Raw genomic sequence first — 22,688 nt, forward strand, 5'->3', positions numbered from 1 at the left:
CATAGACAAGCATACGAAGGAAACAGTAATATACATTTAAAAAACTCTTCAAGAAAAGAAATGCTGCCAGGGGATGGTGGCGCACACCTTTAATCCAGCACTCAGGAGGCAGAGGCAGGCAGATCTCTATAAGTTAGAAATGGCTTAAGTGACACCATTTCATGTCAATCCTCTGTTCAAAATCTGTGACCTAATATTCATGCTTATATTTTAAAGGCTCGTTGTCAGGGATCAACTTAGACTAACAATACAAGACAATTAGATGCCCCATTCCTAAAATTAAATACCAGTCACTTATTAATAATGACATTGTAATGGCCATTTTATAAAGCATTCACTTACTTGAATAATCTTATATCCAGGATCAATAGGCATATGTCATAGAGTTTAAATTACAGGAAAATGCTATTCATTGACAAAGAGTCTGCCTTCGCCAGCCTGCCTTCCTTCGTTCCTTCCTTCGTTCCTTCCTTCGTTCCTTCCTTCGTTCCTTCCTTCGTTCCTTCCTTCGTTCCTTCGTTCCTTCCTTCCTTCCTTCCTTCCTTCCTTCCTTCCTTCCTTCCTTCTTTCCTTCATGTTTGTAGTGAACCTATATATTGCTTTTGCTAGTGACCCTACCATCAGATTTAGATAAACTGAAGAGTATAGCTGTATTTTAAACTTAACTGAAGCACCTGAACTGGTTCCTCCCAGAAGTCAACTATATGTGGCCTTGAATGTAAGTGAGCTATAAATTCTTTCTTCCTAAAGATTTTAATTTAATGGGTGTTTTGCCAGCCCATGAGCATGGCGTGCCTGCAGTGCCTGTGGACGCCAGAAGAGGGAGTCAGAGCCCCTGGAACGGAAGTAGCAGATGATGTGTTGCCTTGTGTGTGCTGGGAACCTAAACCCGATCCAGGGTCCTCTGAAAGGGCAGCCGGTGTTGTAAATAGCCAAGTCAATCTCTGCAGCCTCAAATTTTCATTCTTTCTCTTTTAAGGTCTATGAGCTGGGCCAGGTGTCAGTGCAAACAAAAGAGTCCTAACTAACTCATTCTTCCCAAAGAAAAGAGGTAAGAAGGAAACAGCACACATGAGAAACATAAGTCACTGTGTGTTTATTCTTAGGACACGCCTTCCTTCCCAGCGAGAACGCACTGTGAGGACCGCTACGCCACCTTAACAACCCCCTCTCTTCTGGCTTTGCATACTGAGTTTCCATATCTGTTCATCGAGGTTTGCACGGAGCAGCGGAGCGATGGGACCTTTTCCCTGAGATCACCAAGACTGTGTCTTGGCCACAGAATATATTTTCCTACAAGAATTCGGGATAAAACTAGGGCTCCGAGAGTCCTTGCTTTGAAGAGGTAGAAAGTAAAAGGCAAAGGGCACACAAAATCACTACTTAAGTTTTGCCTGGTTGTAAACTAGTCTTGTCCCTTCAACATCTCTAAACGTTCCAGAGGGGAAGATCACCTACCACTTAGGAGGACACAATCCTAGTGCTGTGCTCAGGCTAGCTTTGAACTTGAAGCCTTGGGCTCACAGGAAATGCACAGCTAGAGAGGTATAGGCAGCATTTTCCTAGTGGCTTATGGGAAAGGAAAAATCCAGAAGTGGGCAGTTAGGGCAATGAGGTCATGTCAGCATGTGCTCAGTCAGGCCTGGGACGCTCATGATGGCCTGATATCACAGCAGCCACCGACCCTGCACAAGTAGAAACACCTGCCTGTTACCTCAAATCCCGGCCTATCCAAGTCAACAAAGCATAAAGAAAACTGACATCACTGTGTCTCCAATGTTGGGACATGGAAGGTCAAACATAGACCAAAGGCCACCTCCAGCAGCCACTCCTGGGTTGCAAAACAGGGTTTTGAAGAGAGCCTGCTTGCCAGGAAGGGTCACTCTTACGTTTTGCCATCCTTCCTCCTCTCATTCATTCCCCTGAGATGGTACAACAAAATGCTCCTCGTCCCTGCTGAGGACTTCCCTAACTAATGATACCCACGCAGAGGCCTCCCACTCAACAGCGGAAGAAGGTAGTCGGCCCTGCAAAGGACTAGTGGGGAAGAAGGTGGCAAATGAGCCAGGCAGCAGGCAAGCATGCCTGGGGATACATGTAAACCTCTGAAGACAGAAAGAGCGGAGGGAAGGCCGAGCATCCGTTGAAGCACATCCAGAGATGGATGCTGGGGTCCCATTCTCCTTCTTAGGTTTTCTTGGGGTAATTCTGACAAGCTTTCACCATGTCTTTCAAAAAGTTTGGAACTCCATTCTGCAAAGAAAAAGAATATGTTTCTATGTATTCTTCATTCTCTGGAATGCGGCACCAGATAACAATGACGGCTTTAAGGGTAATAAAAGAAAAAGAAGCCCCTAATCCAATTTCTACATGATACGGTTAGAAAATGACACAAGACAAGACCCCGACAGACTGATGCTTCAAAGACAGGGCCTTTAGTTTGACTTTTGCTCATAAAAACTACAGAGCCCTTCTTGAAATATTTATTAAAAAGAAAGGAAAGGGGACTAGTGAGATGGCTCAGGGCCTAAAAGCACATACTTTTCTTGCAAGGGATGTGAGTTCAGTTCCCAGTATCCATGTCACTGGCTCACAGTCACCTATAACTCCATCCTCAGGGGCTCCACCACCTCTTCTGGACTCTGCAGGCACCTGCAGGTACCTACGCAGACACATCCCTCCCCCCCACACACACACATAAATAAAAAAGAAAAGAAAAACAAACTGAAACAAAACAAAAGACGGGATCTGGGATGAGGTTGCTGGATTCTTCCTTAATGAAGGGCTTGCCTTACTGAATTAGAAAGTGGTGCTTGGGGTTAGAGGGTGGGATTCCCAGCTGTTTAGTGTCAAGCACTGTGCAAGACTTTCCATAACTGTCTCACTGCCTGCTCCATTCAGTAGGCAATATTCTTTCTCTCTCTCTCTCTCTCTCTCTCTCTCTCTCTCTCTCTCTCTCTCTCTCTCTCTCTTTTTAAAGATTTAAAAAAAAAAAAGGGAAGAAAGACAGAGCTTCCCTAGCAAAGCCCGGATTCAGAATCACATCTGGTGCCTAGAAGCGTTCTTTCTTTCCCTTGAGCCTCCTCAGTGCCCTCCAGGACCCGTGCAGAGCCTGCTGAACAGTCACTGTGATGCAGGAATAGGAGTGGCAGTCTCCAGTGACCTGGGCCACTAGCACACTTCTCTGGCCTTTGAAAATAAAAAGAGCAAGGACAATAGAACTAGGGGCTTCTTTTGGGCTGTCTCTAAGCAAAGTCTGCCTGTCTTGCCCTCCTTAAGCAGTACCGAAAGCACCATCGTCCCTACGAGGAGCAGACTTTTGTCTGGAAGTTCCAGAGAGTGATCTTGGAGGGTCTGGGGCCACCAGCAGGGAAGGGCTGGCATTCCAGTCTAACAGATTCTTTGTCCTTTGTCAGGGCCTCCACCCTAGGTGTTGCCTACTGCAACTCTATCCAAGTCACTCAACCAAGCTCTTCATAAAAGAGTCTCATTACCCTGGGACAATGTGTCTCTTCAACGCGACAACCCACAGGCTAAGTCAACATTTGTCAAACGTACATACCCTGCCCCTCACCCCCTACCCCTCCCATCCCCGCCTGCCTCCTGGGATCTCACCTTGGCTGCCCAGTTAATGAGCCAGGACGGAATTTGGCCACCCGGGTTATCAAAGTAGTTCATGAAAACTAAAAGGGGAAAAGGACAGACAATTCAGAAGGGCTGGGGGTGAGGACTGGGAAAATCTCAGTAGCGAAGCCCTGTTGACCTTCTCTCTTCAGATTCGGGCCCAGAGAGCACAGCGGAAGGGAGCACATGATCCCAGTGAACTGTTCCGACCCACCCGCCTTGTGCCTACTGACCCAGAAGCATTGTTGAAAATACAGCCAGGGGGACAACTGGCTGCGACTGCTTAGATGTCCGACAAAAGCTGGACACTTGGATGCCATCTCTTATTTCATTATCCAAACAGCCCCCCCAAGGAGCTGACAATTAACCCGGCTCCTGCAGTGAGGAAACACAGACTCAGGACAGACCTAACAAGCACCAGAGTTACAGCTCGGATTTTTGCCTGACACAGACCACACTCATGCCAGTACGGTGGAAGGTGGATGCCCATGCTTTCCTTTTGGGGGACTGGAGCTCAATGTTCCCGAGGCTCTGGCCTTATGCTGAGCAGAGCCGTATCTTCCAATGAACACCTGCCAATCCACTGGCCCTCTCCAGGCCCAGGCCCTACAGCCACAGGACAAACCTGAAGTAACTCTCTTGAAACGCTAGGGTCTTCTCTCAGTGTTCTGCTTTCACCTGGTCGATAAAGAAGGCATGAGTAACATGTAGGACTGGAGAGCTGGCTCACCACGTGACAGCTCTTCTTCCTCTCACAGAGGATCCTGGGTCAATTTCCAGCACCCACATGATGGCTCACAATCATCTGTCAGTCCCGGGGGATCTGATGCCTTCTGACCTCCACGGATGCTAGGCATGAAACACGTTCAGGCAAAACACTCATATGTGTGAAATAATAAGACAAATAAATAAAAAAAAATGCATGCACTGGGTCAGATTGAAACACTTGTGTCAAGCCCTAGCCAATTGAGGTGTGAATTAAGACTCTCCCCAGGTGCTGACCTCCAGTCTACTTTGTTCCCAGGCCACAGTTAACCCCAATAAACAAACTTTTGTACCTAACCTGCCTCCTACCTCCCCAGACTTCAAGTGGCCCTGGCTAGCTGCTCACCCGCACCCCAGACTTTACCTCTGCTCCCCTTCTTGCCATCGCTCTCAATCGCCAGACTCTGCTTGTACTGCTTCACTCGGATTACCCCAGACTTCTCCGGAAACTGAGGCACCGAGATGCTCTGGGCCAGGACCACGTAGATCTTCCTCCTGTCCACATCCAGGTCTCGCCGCTGGCGGGTATAGACATACTGCACAGCCAGTCAAGGCACAACACCAGTATGGGGAAAGCAGCCCACGGTAGCGGCGATGGAAAGTCACTCTGTGCCTTGCGCCTAGCATCTGCTTCCTTCTAGTGAGACCTCGCTCACTGCCTCTTTCCTCTGCAAAACTGAACTTCACATCTATCCATAGTTCTCACTTAGAGAGTACCATCACCTACCTGTGGGTGATCCCTTGAGCTCCCAGTTAGAGCACATTCCTCCTTTCTCTAAGAAGGCACACAGAGAGCATTGTTCAGGTAGCTGTAATCATGGGGAAGCTAACCAAATGCTTTCAGACTCCGTTTCTCCATCTGGGAAAAGGAAGCGCTATTGGTCCTCAGGCAGGAACGTTGGGAACATTAGAGAAATCCAAGCACAGAAATAGCACTGGATAGAAATTGTATCAATCCTGGCTTTGTCCTCATCCATTGCTGTAATCACAGACCTCTAGGCATTGAAGGTGTCTGTGTCACAGCTAAAACCATGGGAAGTCACGTGGTTACCTCAAGTTTTAGTAGGCAGATGTTATATTTGGGTAACACTGGTTCACCGAGAACAGCCAAGTTTCTTCACCGCTAAGAGCATGCACAGAACATTACCAAGGTCGACAGCACCCTTCTATAACACAATGGCATCTTTAAACTCCGGTGTGTGTGCATCCTGTCTTTATTTTTAAGGTAGCATACGGAATGGCGTCTTCATCCACACATATCCTTTTCCACCTCCACTGCCCTCAGATAGTGTTGTCAGGAACTTGTAATACTCGTCACAGAAACCAGTAATCAATATGCTAAGAAAAACTCCTACTGTTTAGTCGACTGCTTTACTTTATGACAAAGAAATGGAGAGGAAAGGCACTTAGTGTCAAAAAACAGCAGTCAAGAGGACCACGCTGGAGAGAGAAAGCTAGAAACAGAGAGAGTGAGGGGTGAGGCCTCTCTCAACCAATCTGCCATCCCACTTTTGTGGGCCCCGCCTTCTCCTCTGAAAGATCAAAGGGTCTGGACCAACACTCTCCATAAACTGTTCCTCTTGGATCCAATTCCAGGGCTCATCAACTTCCATCTTTGGACACTTTCTTTAGAAAGGGTTAGGTACCTTCCAGTGACCCTATGTGTGGTTACCATCCTATGAAAATCACACTCTGACGTCTCTAAAAGTCACACAAGCAGCTGCAACGTTAGCAGATGCTTCCACAAGAATCCAAGACAGCGTTGTCCACAGCAGCCTTGACATTAGTGGACCCCAGTGTGAGGTTGGTGCCTGGGAACCACAGGACCCTGAGACAGCCGAAGAACAAAGTGCTGAGCAGAAAGGATACATCTCTGTTGGACAACGGGAAAGGGTACTTCACCTCCCAGTAGGCCACTGTCTGTCCATCACACTCCTTTTCGTAGAGCTCTGAAGGAGGGCACAGGAAGTCAGTGCATCCGGAAAATTCTGTGGCTCACTGTGTGCTAAGACTCTAACTCGCCAGACGTAGAACTGGTTTTAGTTTTGTTTTAGAAACAAAAGTATATTTACTATTACTGAAAGCTTGCTGCTCAGGCATGCTCTAGAGGACTGAGGAACATGGAAAACCTAAATAAGCCCGACGCTTGTCCGTTGTACCAACGGCATGCTGGGATAGAATGCAAAGAACTGGGTATCAAGGAATAATCAGTGGCTTTAAAGCAGGTAAACCACCAGATGTCAGTAGAGCACCAGGAGTTTTGCTTTTGAACCCCCCCCCCAAGACACACACACACACACACACACACACACACACACACACGCACAATCAAGGTTTGCTTCCCTACAGTTAGCCAGAGACCAAGGAAGTCACAGGGTCTTGTGTGTTTAGGTTCACGGCATTTGGGAAAGAAAGGACTAATAGACGGCTGTGTCCTTAAACAGCCAGAAAGTGGCTGAACCCTGGGTTTCTTGTTTCTTTCCTTTCTCTACAACAGCCACGGCTTCAGTAACTAAACTCCTTAATGCCTGTGCTCTTGTGTCAGGATGTGCAGACTGCAGCTCTTGGAGGAGATAGCAAAGGGAACGGAGAGCACACATATGCAGAGGGTTGTGTGGGGGGCTCTCATCTAACCGTCCAGAGAAGGATCAAGGCATCCTTGCAGGAGATGCATGGCAGTGGAGGGGACAATTAGCATTTAAAAGACTATTGGTTGAGGAGCTTTGTGGCCCCTCAGTGTCACAGGACACTGAAGACAGTCAAGAAGGGAAAAGAAGTCTGTTGCCTCTACCTGTTCAGTATTCTCTCTCTCTCTCTCTCTCTCTCTCTCTCTCTCTCTCTCTCTCTCTCTCACACACACACACACACACACACACACACACACACACACACACACACGGACCTGCCTGCCCGTCTCTACTATGAGGTTTAAGTAGGAAAACTGTCAATCTCAGGGCTAGGCAAAGGAGCAAGCCACAACCAGGATGATCAGGTGACCAGGGCTTCAGTTTATTTCGACAGTAACTTTAGGCTCAGTGAGAGTCACACGGCTCTCGGGTACTCCTAAAACCCAGGGGCAGAGAAGCAAGGAGTTTCAGGTGGTTCTAGCAAAGCTAACAGTAAGCCACTGTACCAGAAACCACAGTGTGAAGAGCTGATGGAATGAAACTGAAAAGGCTCTGCAGCTACTTTTCGGTTTAAAGTTAGGTGTGTGAGCTGACATGCGCAAAGGGGATTGTGGACTGTTGGCTTCCTCACACTGTTCTATTCCAGCTGGAACCCACATGAGCATCTATGGCAAAGTCCCTATCACATGACAGCATATGGCTGCTGGGAAGAGGGAAACAGTGGCAGTCTGCTCGCTTGGAGAGACAAGTGTCCTGATGGCCCCTAATGATAAAAGCTCTATGAAAACATGAAGGTGCCGGATGGCAAATGAGCATTCACAGACTAAGCGGTCACTCTGAGATGAACTGTAGAGACTGAGCCCTGGGACTCCGGCTGACTTTGTTAAGAAGATGTGACTCTCTTCCCTAGAGTTATGTGCATGGTCAGAGTCTGAGCCTGTGTCATCTGGAGGACACTTTCACAAGGAACAGGAATCTGCCTGAGCAGTAGGTCATCACAGGGGAACAGTCTAGAGATGAAGAAACACCCTGACGGGACTATTGAAGGGCTCAAAGCGGCATTCCTAGAACCTAGAAACTCCTGGATCTTTCCCCGCCGTGAACAATATATTCTTCTATTTAAAATACGGAGCTGGGCTGCTTCTTTGGTACCTGCAGAAGCCTTGACTAAAGACTCCACTTGCCCTTGGCTGACTACAAGTTTCTTCCCCAGAGTCTGAGATAGCAGAGGACACTCCCCTTCTAAGATGCAGGAGGCTCCCTGTTTAACGCCTTCCAACTCTATGTAGGCTGTGGATTCTCTCTCCCTGCCACAGGTCATGAAGCCTTCTCAGCATAGATGGGCGGGGCATCTCCATCCAACACCACCAACTGCCGATGGCTTCTGAGCAGGCTGCTTTGTGCATTCCCGCCCTAGTGTCCCCGAGTCCCTCAGGCTCCCACTCCCTCACCTCCTCACACATGTGTACCCTCGCTTATTCAGAGGTCTTTGATCCATCTTCCAAAAGAAAGTCTGGATACCCATTCTTCCAAAGAGGCTTCCACGGCAACCAATGCACATGAGTTAACACAGCTCAGGAAGCAGAGCAAAGCAACCATGAGGACAAAAGGGAGACCCACTCTCAAACAGGGACAGCGTAAGTACTGGAAATGGCGAGATAGGTTTCAGTCTTGAGTATACAAGACTAAATTAGCCAAGCATACACTAACTTTCTAGGGATTATTTTTTAAGCAACCCATGACTCACCTTTCACATACTGGTCCCACTTTTTCCTGTAGTCTAAGTCCATGTAAACATCTGCAAGTAGAGCTGGTGGACAACCTTCCAGAACACCGAACACTTTATACTCATAGAGTCCAGTTGGCTATGGAAACAGAAGGGGGGGCAATCTGTTTGATACCAGAGCTGAGATCTCACGTGCATGAAAAACAGCTGGGGCTGGAGTTCAACCATTGACTTCCTCTGGGGTTGTGGGGACCACAGTATAAAAGCAGGCAGGACCCCCGATCTCATGTATCTTCTATACAGCTGTAGATACTGGTGGAGTGGGTAGTGGGAAGCATTGGCCAGATGATCTAACTAGCAAATAAGATGAGTTACCTAATAAATTGTATTTTTTTCTGGGGGGGGTCTATGTCAACAGGTAAACAGGAACTGTCCCCCCAAGACTTATCAGAATATTATATTATAAATGTCAGAAGGACCAGTAATTGGGAGATTAAGAAAGACATGTTTAAAGAGAGAAGTCTGGACCCTGTGTGGTAGGAACTGCAGGTAGACAGACTGTAGAGTCAAAACACCAAAGAACCTGGAAAAACATAGTGAAGCTTTGATTGTCATCACTCTGGAGAACTAAAGATCTTTGTGGACTGAGGCATGGACAGAAAAGAATGACTAGGGATAGATTAGGAATGACCAGACCTAATTAAGTTTTAAAAGATTGGTAGGTAGTATTGGTAGAGAACAGTGCCATAGGCAAACAGAGATGGCCTTAACACTCAGTGCACTAATCCACGTAATAAATGGCAACTAAAATCGGGGAGATAACAGAAATAGTGGGGATGCCACAAAGGTAGAGCCAATAGGAATTGTTGCTGGAAAGTGTGGGAGTGTCATATATCAATCTGTTGATTTCATTGGTTAAGCAATAAAGAAACTCCTTGGCCCTGATAGGTTAAAACATAGGTGGGAGGAGTAAACAGAATAGGATGCTGGGAGGAAGAGGAAGTGAGCTCAGACCCGACAGCTCTGCTCTCTGGAGCAGAGACACCATGCTCAGCTTTCCCGGGTAGATGCGATAGCTCTGCACTCTGAGGCACACACTATGAAGCTCCGACCCAGGATGGACGTAGGCTAGAATCTTCCCAGTAAGCGCACCTTGGGGTACTTACACACATTATTAGAAATGGGCTAGTCCAGATGCGAGAGTTAGCCAAGAAGAGGCTAGATATAATGGGCAAACAGTGTTTAAATGAATACAATTTGTGTGTTTTTATTTCGGGGCATAAGCTAGCAGGTGGCTGGGGTGCTGGGGACGCAGCCCCGCCGCTCCAATTTCAACAGGAAAGATAAGGAGAAGAAAACAAATCAGCAAGGAGAACTCCACCAGCCATTGCTGGACATGGTAGGTGAGGGAGTGGCCCTAGCTGCCACCTACCACCCATGCCCATCCTGTGTCCTCCGTGTCTCCTGTACCTCTCCTGTGCCTTGATTATCTCCTCCTACTTCCTCTCTTTGCCCAGAAATTCCACCTACACCTCCTGCCTAGCTGTTGATTGTTCAACTCTTTATTAAACCAATCACAACACAATGTCTTCACACAGTATATAAATATCCCACAATAATAGAGGTCTTATTTCTATATATGCTCACCCAAAACAGGGTTCTTACATGTTAAGGTAATGATCAAGGAGTTTTCCATGATTTGCTATAGATATCTACAAAAATTAAGACCACACTGTGTTCTTAGAATAGGTCCTTTCTGTTCCTGAATGCAATTACATTCCTCCATGACCCTGATTCTATCTGTATCACAGAAGAGGACCAGAAAGTCAAAGAGAAAAAATAGAATGACCTACAGTTTGCATGGACATAGAAGAATGAACTATTGTGGTGACTTCCTTTAGTCCCTCCCATCACAGCAGGACAGAGAATGGCCAGCACTCCAGAGGAACAAGACTGTTGAGGTTCCCCTTCCTAATCTCTCAGTCCCACATTCTTTTGCTGAGCTCCACAACCTCGCCCAAGTTCCTGCATCAAAGCGCTTTCTTGTTCACGGTTTCTAAATGGATATAGCAAACATACCCAGTTCTATTCCATCCTTTAAAAGATAAGGTGAATTTTAATCATTATGAAAACAATCCATATTTGTTGTAGAAAGCCTGGAGACATTATAAAGAACTAATTAATGAGAGACATGCACCTCATAATTTATAAGTATCTGCCAATAATATTTGATGGTATTTCTTTAAAGGGAACAGATATTTGTCTAAGTGAGCAAATGGATTATAAAATGGTACTAAAAGGTGGTATTCTTACCTCAGACTTATTAGTATATTGAGACTATGGAAAGTTCACATGAAACAATTCTTCACCAAATACATTTCTGCTTTAGAAAATTTTATAGAAGTAAGTATTTCCAAAAAAAATCATAAAACACGCAGTTCAAAATCCCAGTTCATTTTTCCACTAGGGACATTTTCTCAGAGATGAGTGCTAGGATGCGAACATTGATATTCAAAGGTTGTCTGCACTCCTTTTAAATATTTATAAAGCTTATGCAGCAGGGTGTACTCTCAGAAGCAGTGAAGAAACAGCTCCCTGGGATTAAGTATCACTGTCTTACAATTTCATGTAGAAAAACACAATGCTTAGCTTTACTTAAACAGAATTTATATTAACAATATATGGGGCCTTTTAAAAATTAGATTCACAAATCATTTGAAATTTTTTTGGATATTTTCCCAAGCTTACAAACACTGTGATAAATAGTTCCATATATGCTTATGTAAGACATGCTTGGCTTCTCCAGAAGCCTCCCACAACTACTTCTAAAAAAATGGCTCACAGTCCTCATTTATGGCAAAATATACTGGGTGTGTAGCGCTCCATTTCCATGACCATTTCTTACACTTCAGATACTGAAAGGTTATGTAAGTGGAAGTGAGTTATCCAATATCACGCATGGAATACAATAGCCAGCAGGAACAAGGTCTTGTTGATATGGTATACATCCATGTTCTTCCTTGCTGGTTGAGCTCTCCTGAGAATATGAATGGCTGGTAACTTTTCTAGTCTCCTGTGAAGGAGAACTTCCAAGCAATGTTCTCTCCTTGCTTCCAATGGGGACATGATAATTGGATCTGTTCTATCTCTTCTGAGACCGAAAAGCAAACAATTAAGAAACAGCAGAGAAGATTCATAGCCACTGGCATGATGAATCCATATCCATGCTGCAGATCTATGTTACTAGCTACATAAGAGCAAAAAGTACCTTTATTGAAGACATCCTCGTCTAGTCTTGATGGAGGAGGGTCATCTGTTTATGTGTTACTTTCATTGGTTAATAAAGAAACTGCCTGGGCCCTTTCATAGGGCAGGATTTAGATAGGCCAAGTAGACAGAACAGAATGCTGGGAGAAAGAAGGCAGTGAGGCAGACACTATAGCTCTCCTCTCCAAGATGGACGCAGGTTAAGATTCTTCCCAGTGAGCCACCACCTCGTGGTGCTACACAGATTATTAGAAATGGGTTAATCAACATGTGAGAGTAGCTAGTAAGAGGCTAGAGCTAATGGGCCGAGCAGTGTTTAAAATAATACAGTTTCCATGTAATTATTTCAAGTAAAGCTAGCCGGTGGCCAGGAGCCCTCCCAGGCAGCGGGAAGCAGACCACCGCTCCATCTACAAATTCTAACTGATTCAAGTGGTTATTACTGACATTATAGATTTTATTTGAAACTTGTGATACTAGGAAATGGTGAAAGCTTTAAAAAAAATGGCCATGTAGGGATGAGGACATAAGTTTTTATCCCCAGTACCTATGTAAAAATTCTAGGGAGGTAGAGACACAAGGCCCATGGGATTTGCTGACCAGCCAGTCAGTGAGCTTCAGATTCAATGGAAGACCATTTCTCAAAACAAGGTGCAATACTGGAGAGGTGGCTCAGCAATTAAGAGCAAATGCTGTTCTTCAGCAGACCTGGATTAAGCCCCAGCACCCACATCAGCAGCACTCCAGTTTCAGGGGATCCAGCCTCCTCTTCTGGCTCCATGTGCATAGACATGCACTGTAGTACATGTGAACTCAGGTAAGCACACATAAATAGGTAAGTAGGTAGGTAGGCAAACAGACAGACAGATAGATGATAGATGGTAGATAGATAATTGATAGATGATAGACATATGATGATGATGAAGGTGGATAGGTAGATAGATAGATAGATAGATAGATAGATAGATAGATAGATAGATAATTGATAAATGATAGACATATGATGATGATGAAGGTGGATAGATAGATAATAGATAGATAGATAGATAGATAGATAGATAGATAGATAGATAGACAGACAGACAGATGATGGATAGGTAGATAGATAGATAGATAGATAGATAGATAGATAGATAGATAGATGACAGACAGACATGTGGGCACATGCATACCCACAAAAGAAAACTTTAAAATCCCAACTCCGCAGCCTTTTTAGTTGTAATGCACTTACTACAAAGGAAATACAAGACAACAACAAAAATCACTCCCCCATATGACAGAAAAGACTCTCAAAGACACAGGCCTGAGCAGACCCTCCAAATTCTCTTTCTTTGCTTCATAAATGATTAGCTGAGCTACCTGCCCTCATTGATAAATAAAAACAAAACATTTAATCAAACTGAATAAACTTTTCTCCTTGTTTCAAGGCCCTGACCTCTGACCCATCCTAACTTGAGCTAGCTACACTCTCTCTCGTGAAGAGACTTGGCTCAGGGTAAAGGACTTTCTACTCTCTTGTCCAACTGTGCCACCCTTTCATCCCACTTCCCACGCAGGCTCTTCCTAACCCTGTTTACAACTGTTTACAAAAGTCACTTGCCTAACTTTCACAATGCTGAAGACCTTAGGATCAAAGAACTCTCCCCATTGAAACAGCCACCTCACTCCCTGAAGGTCTCTATCGCTAAGTCTATATTGATTCTTCACTTCAAATTACTCTAAAACAGAGTGGCAGAATAGTGTTAACACTTGTGAACATTGGAAAAACCATGGGATTATGTATCAATCCACTAAAACAATATAGAAATCCAAAGCATTGTTAAAAAGCACTGTCAAGGAAAAAGAAAAAGGACCATGTGGGTTCTTTGAGAGTAGTGGAGTTTCTCTTGACTCCTGGTGAATGTCTTAGCTACTTTTCTATTGCTGAGAAGAGATGCTATGACCAAGGCAACTTATAGAAAAGTTTATTGGGGGCTTCCTTACAGTTTCAAGGGTGACTCCATGACCACCATGGTGGGGAGCACAGCAGCAGGCAGACAGACATGGTGCCAGGGTGGTAGCTGAGAAGTTACATCCTTGTCTGAAAAGAGACAGCGAGAGACAGAGAGACAGAGAGAACAGGGATGCTGTGGGCCTTTGAAATATCAAAGCCTGCTCCCAGTGACACATTTGTTAGAGTGACCTCTTTAACAGGACCATCCCTCCTAATCCTTCCCAAGCAGCTAAACCAAGCAGGGATCAAGCATCTGAAAACATGAGCCTCTGAGAGGCTTTAAACCACCACAGTGAGCTTAATAACTTGAGACTGATGATCACTGGTTCCAATGCCCTGAACCCATGGCTTCTGCTGATAAAGAATAAGGAAATATGACAACAGCAGAGATAATGTAGATTTATGATAGAAAAGTGAGAAAGAACTCCAGAGAGCAGGAGCACCTCCAAGGGAGGATTGTTAACTTGCTGCCCTGATAATGGCCCTGACCAGTGAATCTCACATCAAGAAGTAATGGAAACTGAGGTCAATTTTACTGAGACTGAGCAGTTTTGAGAACATCGCGAACAACAGGGACTCATATGTCTTATGCACGTTCCCTTTATCTATTTGAAGAAGTCACACTACATTGCTTGTCCAATCAGGTGAGTGACCTAACAATCCACAGTGGGCCCTGCCCTTCTGCCTAAGAAGAACTAATTATGGCTTCAAAGGGCTGCTACAGAGGAAGTTAAACTGATGGTTAATGTTTAATTTTACAGAAACACAAAGAACTACACATGCCCTTATGCTAAGCTACTCATTAAAAAAAAAACCAACAAACTGGCAGGGATTTAGACTCTCATCTCTGAGCCATGATCAGCCACAGGCTATGTCTTAACTTCACCCCCTCAGTATGTGTTTCCCTTGGGCATCAGTGGTAACCACAACAGCCACATGGTTTGAGTGAAGAAGTTTTCCTAGCCCTTAGACATGCTATGATCGTTTCAATAATATTGGGAAATGTTTTGTTAGTCCTAGTTTAGTTTCCCAATAATTTTATGGTCATGATCTTATTGACTCATCTGCATGGTCTTTGAGGTAGACAGAGAAATTGCTGTGATCTCCATTTTTTTTAAATATGAGGAAATGAAACTCAGAGGTATTGAATTACGTGTATTAAGTCTGATCATTAGCATCAGGTCAAACAGAGGGAGACTGTGAGTCTTTTGACACCAGTTCCATCTGCCCCAAAAGCATTTCATTTAGCTCCATGCTTTCTACATGTCTTATCCAAAGCACAGGCCAATGATTCAGGTCAAGAAGGCCCATCACATAAGATTAGGCAGGGACCACAAACCAATGATGTGAAAGACACCAGAGACTCGCTGGGAGTCAGCTGATGACACAAGCTTGCATAACCTGTCCCTTCTGCTGTGCTAGCTTCAGAGTGGATTTTTTATTGGAAGGTCTTCCCGAGTCCCTAAGCCTGGTGTGTTTGCCCAACAGTGCTTTGGGCAGCCAAAGTGTTGTTTTAGATGCTGTTTCTGCAAAAGTCAGACTCGGACCAGAAGATAAAGCAGGGCAGCAGTAAGGATAATGTTCTCAATGTTAACGGACTAGATGCGGCTAAGTTTTCCACTGTGGTCCCTAAAATTGGTCTCCTGAGCTCAGTAGCCAGAAAGGACAGCACAGTGATGACCACATGGGCTTGGAGCCACAAGCTAAACTGGGCTGAACCCAAGTTCTCCACCTGTAAATGGGTCAAAGAAGCACTTCATAGAATGAATCCGAGGGTCATATCCGGTGAGCCAGAGGAAGTCAATGAGGGGCACACAGATATTTGATCTCCTCTTCCCAGGTTAGGAGTGAGGACTGAGAACCACAGGTATCAACGAACACCTCCAGGTCACCAGTCACTGAGCTTAGGGACATATCAGCATCTCCACCTTACAAACGAAAAATCAGAGGCTTCAGAGGGAGGACAAGTGGCTAGGAAACTGCTACCGCTCTGACTAGGTCCTAGGACGTGACTTTGGCTCTGGTAGGTTATCTAAACACCAAGCTGTCTTTTCTAGAAAAAAAGCCACGCAATTTACTTTCACTTTTACTGCTAAGGTTATCGGTGAGCTCATCTGACCTCAGCAGAGGAATTGCCGTGCATTTACCTGAGAGAAACGGAAAGTGTCCAAACGCTGTTTACGGCCGACCTTCGCACCTCCCACATAGAAGTAATTACTTGTGGATATCACCTGGCCACACCACACCCCCACATCCCTCTGACCTGACCCAGACAGAGGCACCACCCACACATGGCCCTCATTTGTGGAGCTCCTCTCGTTTTCATCACTAACTCTAAGGCAGCCCAAGCGCCACTCTTTGCTCGTCCCCTATGAATGCTCCCTCTGTTGTGCACTGACTTGGCCTCGCACAGAAGAGCACATTGCTATTCCTCAAGGGGACAAGGTGTCTTTGTATAGCTGTGGATGCTGACCAACTCCAGCTATTCTATGGGACTTAATAAATTCAGGGGGCATAAAAAGCAAGCATTTTCCTGAAAATGAAGGCAGGGGTCACAGATGATGCTGCTATGGCTACAGACCATGAAGAACACAGTTGGCTAAATCTACAATATATTTAAGTTCTAAGAAACTGCAATGGGTTTAAAACCTAAGGGTTGCAGATAGCTAGCTAAAATAATTATTGCGAACAGTCTCTAAGCCCTTACTGAACACCAGGTAACGAACTGACCACTTGCATGGCTTGTCCTATTTAGTTCACATAATGATAGTATGTGAGGTATGAACTATTAGCCCATTTTTCAGACAAGAAAATTGAGGCTTAAAAAATGTTCAGAGGGATGTCAAAAATGGACCAGGCTGCACGTGCCTTCTGCTCAGAGAGGCAGAGGAATAACTGTGGAACCAGACAGCTGGGTTCAGATGTTGGTTCTAATCTTGATGAACCAACTTGTTCCCTCCACACACACCTTTCCATATGGGTAAAAAGGCAATGATCAACAGTGTCTATCCCAGGCTTGAAGTTAGAAATGAGCAAGCCAACGTATGGTGCCTGGATTATAAGAAAATGGGCATCATCTGTTAGCTGTTTCAGTGACTGGTGGTAATTCTGTGACTATGGGGGACATTGTAGCAACTGTTAGCTGTTGCAATGCCTGGTGGTAATTCTGTGACTAAGGGTAACATTGTAGCAACTGTTAGTTGTTACAATGCCTGGTGGTAATTCTGTGACTAAGGGTAACATTGTAGCAACTGTTATGTATTACAATGACTGGTAGCAATTCTGTGACTAAGGGTAACATTGTAGCAACTGTTAGTTACAATGCCTGGTGGTAATTCTGTGACTAAGGGTAACATTGTAGCAACTGTTATGTATTACAATGACTGGTAGCAATTCTGTGACTAAGGGTAACATGGAAAGGCTAACAGGATAAGATTATAATCTTTCTTTAAGGTCTGGAATGTATGAGATACAGGCCAGTGAAGAGACAGAAGCCAAGAAACCAGTAAAAAAAAAGATGAAGCAATATGAGGTGAGAGGTGCTGAGAACCCAGCCTGGAAAAGGAGAGAAGGCAGAGGGAAATAGATCTGATGCCTGATACACAACTTGGCAAATGCCTCCATAGGTGGCTGGCAGGGAAGGTCTAAGGATCAGGGAGACGGCAGAAGGATTTTGCCTAAAGCGTCCACTTTCACTTGAGGGTTGCTAAAGTCTCATTAGGGGCATGGCAGAGGCACACAATGAAATTTTCTATTGTTGACCTCACGAAGGATTCCCGGCCCCAGAGGTCCATGAAAGTACACTGATGCAGGCTGCTCGGTGACCTCAAGAAGGAAGTACAGATGACCTTAGCTCACAGGACTCTGCCTTTACCGATCAGAAGCTTCCTCTACCTTCACGTATTATACCACAAACTTCTTTTATTTACCAGGTTGTGGACCCTCCAACTGCACCTTTGTCGTGACTTTCCCTGGGCCTCTGGGGAGTTATTTCATCCCTCCGGGTCCATTTCTGCGCCAACACTCTGATCTTGTGCCAGGGAACTTTGGTTGACTATAGCAAATCAATAAGGACAAGCCTCTGGTTTCTCTCATCTGGGGGCTACTTGGTTCTAGAAGCTTCCAATAAAATGCCACAAGGTGCTCAGCAAACAACCCCACTCCTCCTACAGTGTCCACTGCTCTTTCTGCCTGAAGATTCACAAGCAAGTTATCAAATACTACTTAAAACTGGAACCCAGAGAAGACAACCCCTAAAATGCTGAGATTACTATTGTCACCTCTTGGCCACTGTGAACACCCCAGTTTCTGAGTCTTGTCTCTTTCCCACCTGTCTCAGAATATGGACCCTCCCCACCCCTTACAGTACTGGTACCCATCTGGCAGAAGGAAACCCCGTCCTCCACAGGCGTGAGCATGGTCTAGGAATCAGTTGACTAATAATGTTTTAACTCTATCGTTTACTCCTAACGAACTACTTCCTGAGTTGGGCCAAAGTCCCAAATTACTCATTTCCTACTGTCTGTCAACTGATTGCTGCCAAATGCCTCTCTCTTGTGAATGTAGACAGTCACACACTCCCAAATGCCCATAGGCACACCATTCCAGCTCCATATCTGAACCATGTATTGTATGCAGTATACCCTCTCATAATGAAAGTCGGGACCCTAAACCAGGTACCTTTGGCACATCGCCCCGTCTCCAACCACGGACCATTAAATACAATTCCCTGCTCCAGGGTCGTTTGATGTTTTTGCAAACGCGACAGAGTAAAACATAAAATATAACAATCCACAAAATCCAGCAACAAGAATGACCTGAGGCTGAGCTCGGATAACCTCCCAATCACATAGAATCTGCACAGGGCAAAGTAACTCAGAGGTGCCTGGTCACTCCCGCACAGCACAGCTGCCAGATCTGTGGGGAGTCCTGACCGGGGTGGGTATTCAGGGCCCTGATCTCCTCCAGCAGGCGGGTCAGCCGCTACCTGGTCGAGCAGCCGGTAGATGGTGATGCCCGAGGCCTCCACCAGCAGCTGCCAGTCGGCCCCGGCCAGCGCTGGCTGCTGAAGCTCCGCGCAGGCCTCCCGGAACTGCTCGTCCGAGAAGTAGCCGGCGGCCCCTGCCATCCTTCCGCAGCCGGGATACTGCGCCCCGAGCGCAGGTCACCCACTGGCCCTTAGAGAGCTCGGGGGCAGTGCCACAAGGTGGCCCCAACCTGATTGGCAGGGAAGAGAAAAGGCGGGACTTGGCAGGGGAGGCAGGGCGTGGGTGTGGCAGGGAGCGGAGATGGGAGGGGGGGGGACGAGGAGCAGAGGGCTGGAGGGGGTGTGCCTAGGCCTCAAAATGGGCGGGGCTAAGCAAAGGGTGAGAAGAACGGAAAAGAAAAACTAGAAAAAAAAAGCAAGAGCTAGGTTGGGAAAAGAAGAAAGAGCTGAAGAAGTAGACTTCTTTGGATGGGGGAGCGCGTCCTATAATCACTTCCACAAGCTTCAAACCTGTGTGGGACAGGCTGCTACCTGCCTATCTGAAGATGGAAGGTGAAAGGACTCTAGCCCACTTGAACAGTGGCTCTGGCAGGCCTTGCGCCCCCCCCGCCCCCCCCCGCTTCCCTCGGCCTTGCTAAAAACAGTTATATTACATTCCTAAAGCTAGCCACTAAGGTGTTCCTTTATATGTTCACTCCTTCATCCTGAGGCTGACTACCAAAGACCAGCAAGCCCAATTAAAATTAAACACCGCATCCTAACAAGGGGTTTCCCTCTTTACCTTTATAAACCGAAATTTACCATGTGACACATCTGTCTCCTCTCTCTATCCAGAGCCAGCCTTTTGTCCCTCTGGGACAAATGCCCCATCCCCTTTCCTTGTTTCCTTCCCCTCTCCCTCATCCTCTTTCTCCTTTGCTGCTCACCACATCCTTGCCCATTCTCACACAGTTCTTCCCTTTCCTTCTCTTAAAAGTCACACCTGTGAGGTCATTTGCTGCTGCTTTCTGCCTGAGCCAGAAAGCAGCCACTTGAACTTTTCTTCCCCGCCTAATAAAGGGTTTCTCTGGGAAAACAGGTGCTTATGTTTGGTCTGTGGCTAAGCCAGGGCCTGGGAGGGAGACCCCACTGTACAGGAGGCCGCTTCAGAAGGTCTCTTTGGAAGACTCGTGGGAAGAGGGGCAGAATAGAAAAAGCTGAAATCGCAGGAGTCAGATGCTCAGACTCGATTTCAACAAAATTGCTCTTCTTCCTGTTATACATTTTGAAACACTGATTTGAGAATCAATCCCTTGGATTCATCAGAAGGCCAAGGGAGTAAGTACATGGCACAAAAATAGTTAAGAAATTGAAACATCATGGGCAAGATTTTTGCTACTCCAATGGGTACAAGTGATCTGAGAGATATGGTATCCGGATCTCTGTAGCTTGCATAAGTTATGTCTTTGTGCAACTCAAAGATCATTTGTTCACTCAAGTCTCATGGTATTACCGACTCTCTCGGGAGAAAACTGTACCTGCCTTTGTAGGCAGTATAAAGATCAGTGCAACAGCTACACGGTTGCCAATGCGGTCTAGGAAGCCACGTTGCCTAATCTATAAAATGGGTCAAAGACTGTGCTACCGTTCACAGTTGAGGGCCATAGAATATGCTTCCCAGGACCTAGAAAAGTAACATTTAATGTTTACACCCTCTTGTCTGACAGCAATAAACAGAAATGCAATTCTTTCTATAACTCGAAAAAAGAAGTTGATAGAAAAACTATTGAAAGGCAGTTTGCAAAGGCTCCAGGATCCCGTTTGCCACAACATGGATAAATCACTACTTAATTCAATTCAGCATGGGTTTTCTTGTTCAGGGCCAAAAAAAAGTAAGATATTCCTAAACTAAACACACAGAAGATTGCTTCAAGACAAATGATCTTACTGTTTTAATAGTGGCTTGTAAAACTTTCTCAGTATTGTAAACACTATATTTGACTTAAACCAAAATCTATTACTGAAACAAACAATCCCATCACTCTCAAAAAAAAAAAAAAGAAAAATAAGAGTACCATGCATGAGACACCAAATTCAAACTGCACTTAGCACTTATTATATGTGTTTTAATACATTGCCTTGCACACATACCACACATACACATTTATTTTATTATAGTAAGTACAGACATCATAATTTTAGCAAGTAGTTTTCTTTCATGCAGTCCAAAGATCTAGAATGACTTAGAAAAGGGTCTAAATAAGTCTGCTCTTGATGATTTACACAAATAAACCAACCTGTCTCCTTCATGAGGAAAGGCCATTCTTTTTAGAGAATAGGAGGGCAAGGGCTCACAATGAAGACAAGACTGGCCTTGAACTCACAGAGACATCTCTGCCTTTGCCTCCCTTGTGCTAGAGGGAAGATGCTAGAGAGAAGATGCTTCTTAGATGATCTGACAACACAGTGACCCAAGCTCCTGGTCTCAGAGACACAAACGCTACATAAGACAGACCAAACATAATTCTCTACACTCTAGATTTTAGACCGAAGAGAGATACAGCGCTGGAATGTCTCGATATGGATGGCTCCACCCTCTCCCTTGCTCACCCCCATCCCTATTCCCCATCCTTGCACGTTTGTGGAGAAACTCTTGCTTAGAAGAGGCTACAGAGCATGACCAGAAGAAGGAACCCTTTCTGGCTCCCTTTTGACACCTGTATGCATATAGAAAATATGCCTTAGGTCGTGTTGTAAAACCCAGGGGCCGGTTCTGCCACTAGTATCAAGCAACCGGGAGTTTAGTGTGATGAAGGTGAAATGCTGGCTCACTGCTGGGTTAGCATGGCTTTTAATCTCTCTCCATTCGAGGCTGTAGGAAGAACAGGCAGTTGCTTCCCTGGGAATGAGGACTTCCTCAGGGAAGGACAGAAAAAGTTCCCGAAGGATTCAAGCTTCATAAGGAAACACTGGTCCAACTTCCCCACCTTCTGTGGCTACCACAGCATTTTCAGTTCAAGTACAAGCATTAACACCTCAGACTGTGGCCCTTGGACTTTCCATCTGCTGGGGTTGTAAAATACGCAAATACTTCTGCCTTTGGTGCCTGCATTCAGAATCCGTGAGAACCACGGAAAATGAATAGGCACAAAATTTGACTCAGGACCATTGAACCTCTGAGCTGTTGCCAGAATCAGAATGTGAGACTCTTTCACAACCAGGCCACATGGAGTTACCACAGAGAGCATTACACCCACAGAAGATGGGTATACAAAACAGATTAAGAGTCACCCAAGCCCTAGGGCTGGATGTTGGTCAGTGGTAGAACACCTGCATACCGTGCACGAGGCTTCAGATTTGATCCGCAACACCAGGGGAAAAAAAAGGAGACAGCTCTCCAAATGAAAGAATTAGAAGATGAACAATTAGAACAAAAGAGTTTCTAATCTTTTGATGAGAGTCAAAGAACCCCCAAACCAGTCCAATTTGAAAGTAATTAGTTAATACGTTTATAACAAACCAAAGACGGTCTGGGCCCTAGAACACTAAGAAAAGGGCAATTAATTTGAAAAAGTAGGATTTCTACCAATGAAAACTGCAGTTACTGGAAGGAAAACGTAAGCATCGTCAAATGATTGGCTTGCTCCAGTGTAAGAGATACAGGAATGAACAGGTGGCCACGAGAACAGCATGGGGGAGAGAAAGAAACTGAGAGCGTGA

At 45.4% G+C, this 22,688-nt stretch overlaps 1 protein-coding gene across 4 annotated transcripts; it reads right to left on the reverse strand.

Moving 5' to 3' along the window:
* Nucleotides 1–1,077: 1,077 nt before the first annotated feature.
* Pctp (phosphatidylcholine transfer protein) lies at nucleotides 1,078–19,179 on the reverse strand. Of its 4 annotated transcripts, XR_007594397.1 has the most exons (7): nucleotides 18,990–19,178; nucleotides 8,764–8,881; nucleotides 6,259–6,338; nucleotides 4,754–4,925; nucleotides 4,355–4,473; nucleotides 3,616–3,683; nucleotides 2,181–2,253 (listed from the first exon to the last, which is right to left on the reverse strand). XR_007594397.1 is itself a non-coding variant. In XM_050157007.1 (6 exons), exons 1-6 carry the CDS (start codon nucleotides 19,128–19,130, stop codon nucleotides 2,188–2,190), a joined length of 645 nt encoding a protein of 214 aa, XP_050012964.1. In that variant the 5' UTR covers nucleotides 19,131–19,175; the 3' UTR covers nucleotides 2,056–2,187. The 4 variants fall into 4 exon arrangements, 3 of the variants coding, with proteins under 3 accessions (XP_050012966.1, XP_050012964.1, XP_050012965.1); XM_050157007.1 differs by lacking the exon at nucleotides 4,355–4,473 and having other exon boundaries at nucleotides 2,056–2,253; nucleotides 18,990–19,175; XM_050157009.1 differs by lacking the exons at nucleotides 3,616–3,683; nucleotides 4,355–4,473 and having other exon boundaries at nucleotides 1,078–2,253; nucleotides 18,990–19,179.
* Between the last annotated feature and the right edge of the window lie 3,509 nt (nucleotides 19,180–22,688).

The sequence above is a fragment of the Alexandromys fortis genome, unplaced genomic scaffold (assembly GCF_014885135.2).
Source record: "Alexandromys fortis isolate MF-2015 unplaced genomic scaffold, M_Fortis_MF-2015_v1.1 scaffold_31, whole genome shotgun sequence".
In the NCBI taxonomy this organism is placed as follows: domain Eukaryota; kingdom Metazoa; phylum Chordata; class Mammalia; order Rodentia; family Cricetidae; genus Alexandromys; species Alexandromys fortis.

Coding starts and splice junctions, on each gene's coding strand:
- Pctp (XM_050157009.1), bottom strand. CDS start 19,130: ATGGCAGGGGCCGCCGGCTACTTCTCGGACGAGCAGTTCCGGGAGGCC. Junction 4,926..6,258: donor TCCCGTTGTCCAACAGAGAT/GTATCCTTTCTG, acceptor CTGGCTGTGCAG/TATGTCTATACCCGCCAGCG. Junction 2,254..4,753: donor TGGCAAGAAGGGGAGCAGAG/GTAAAGTCTGGG, acceptor TTTTCTTTGCAG/AATGGAGTTCCAAACTTTTT.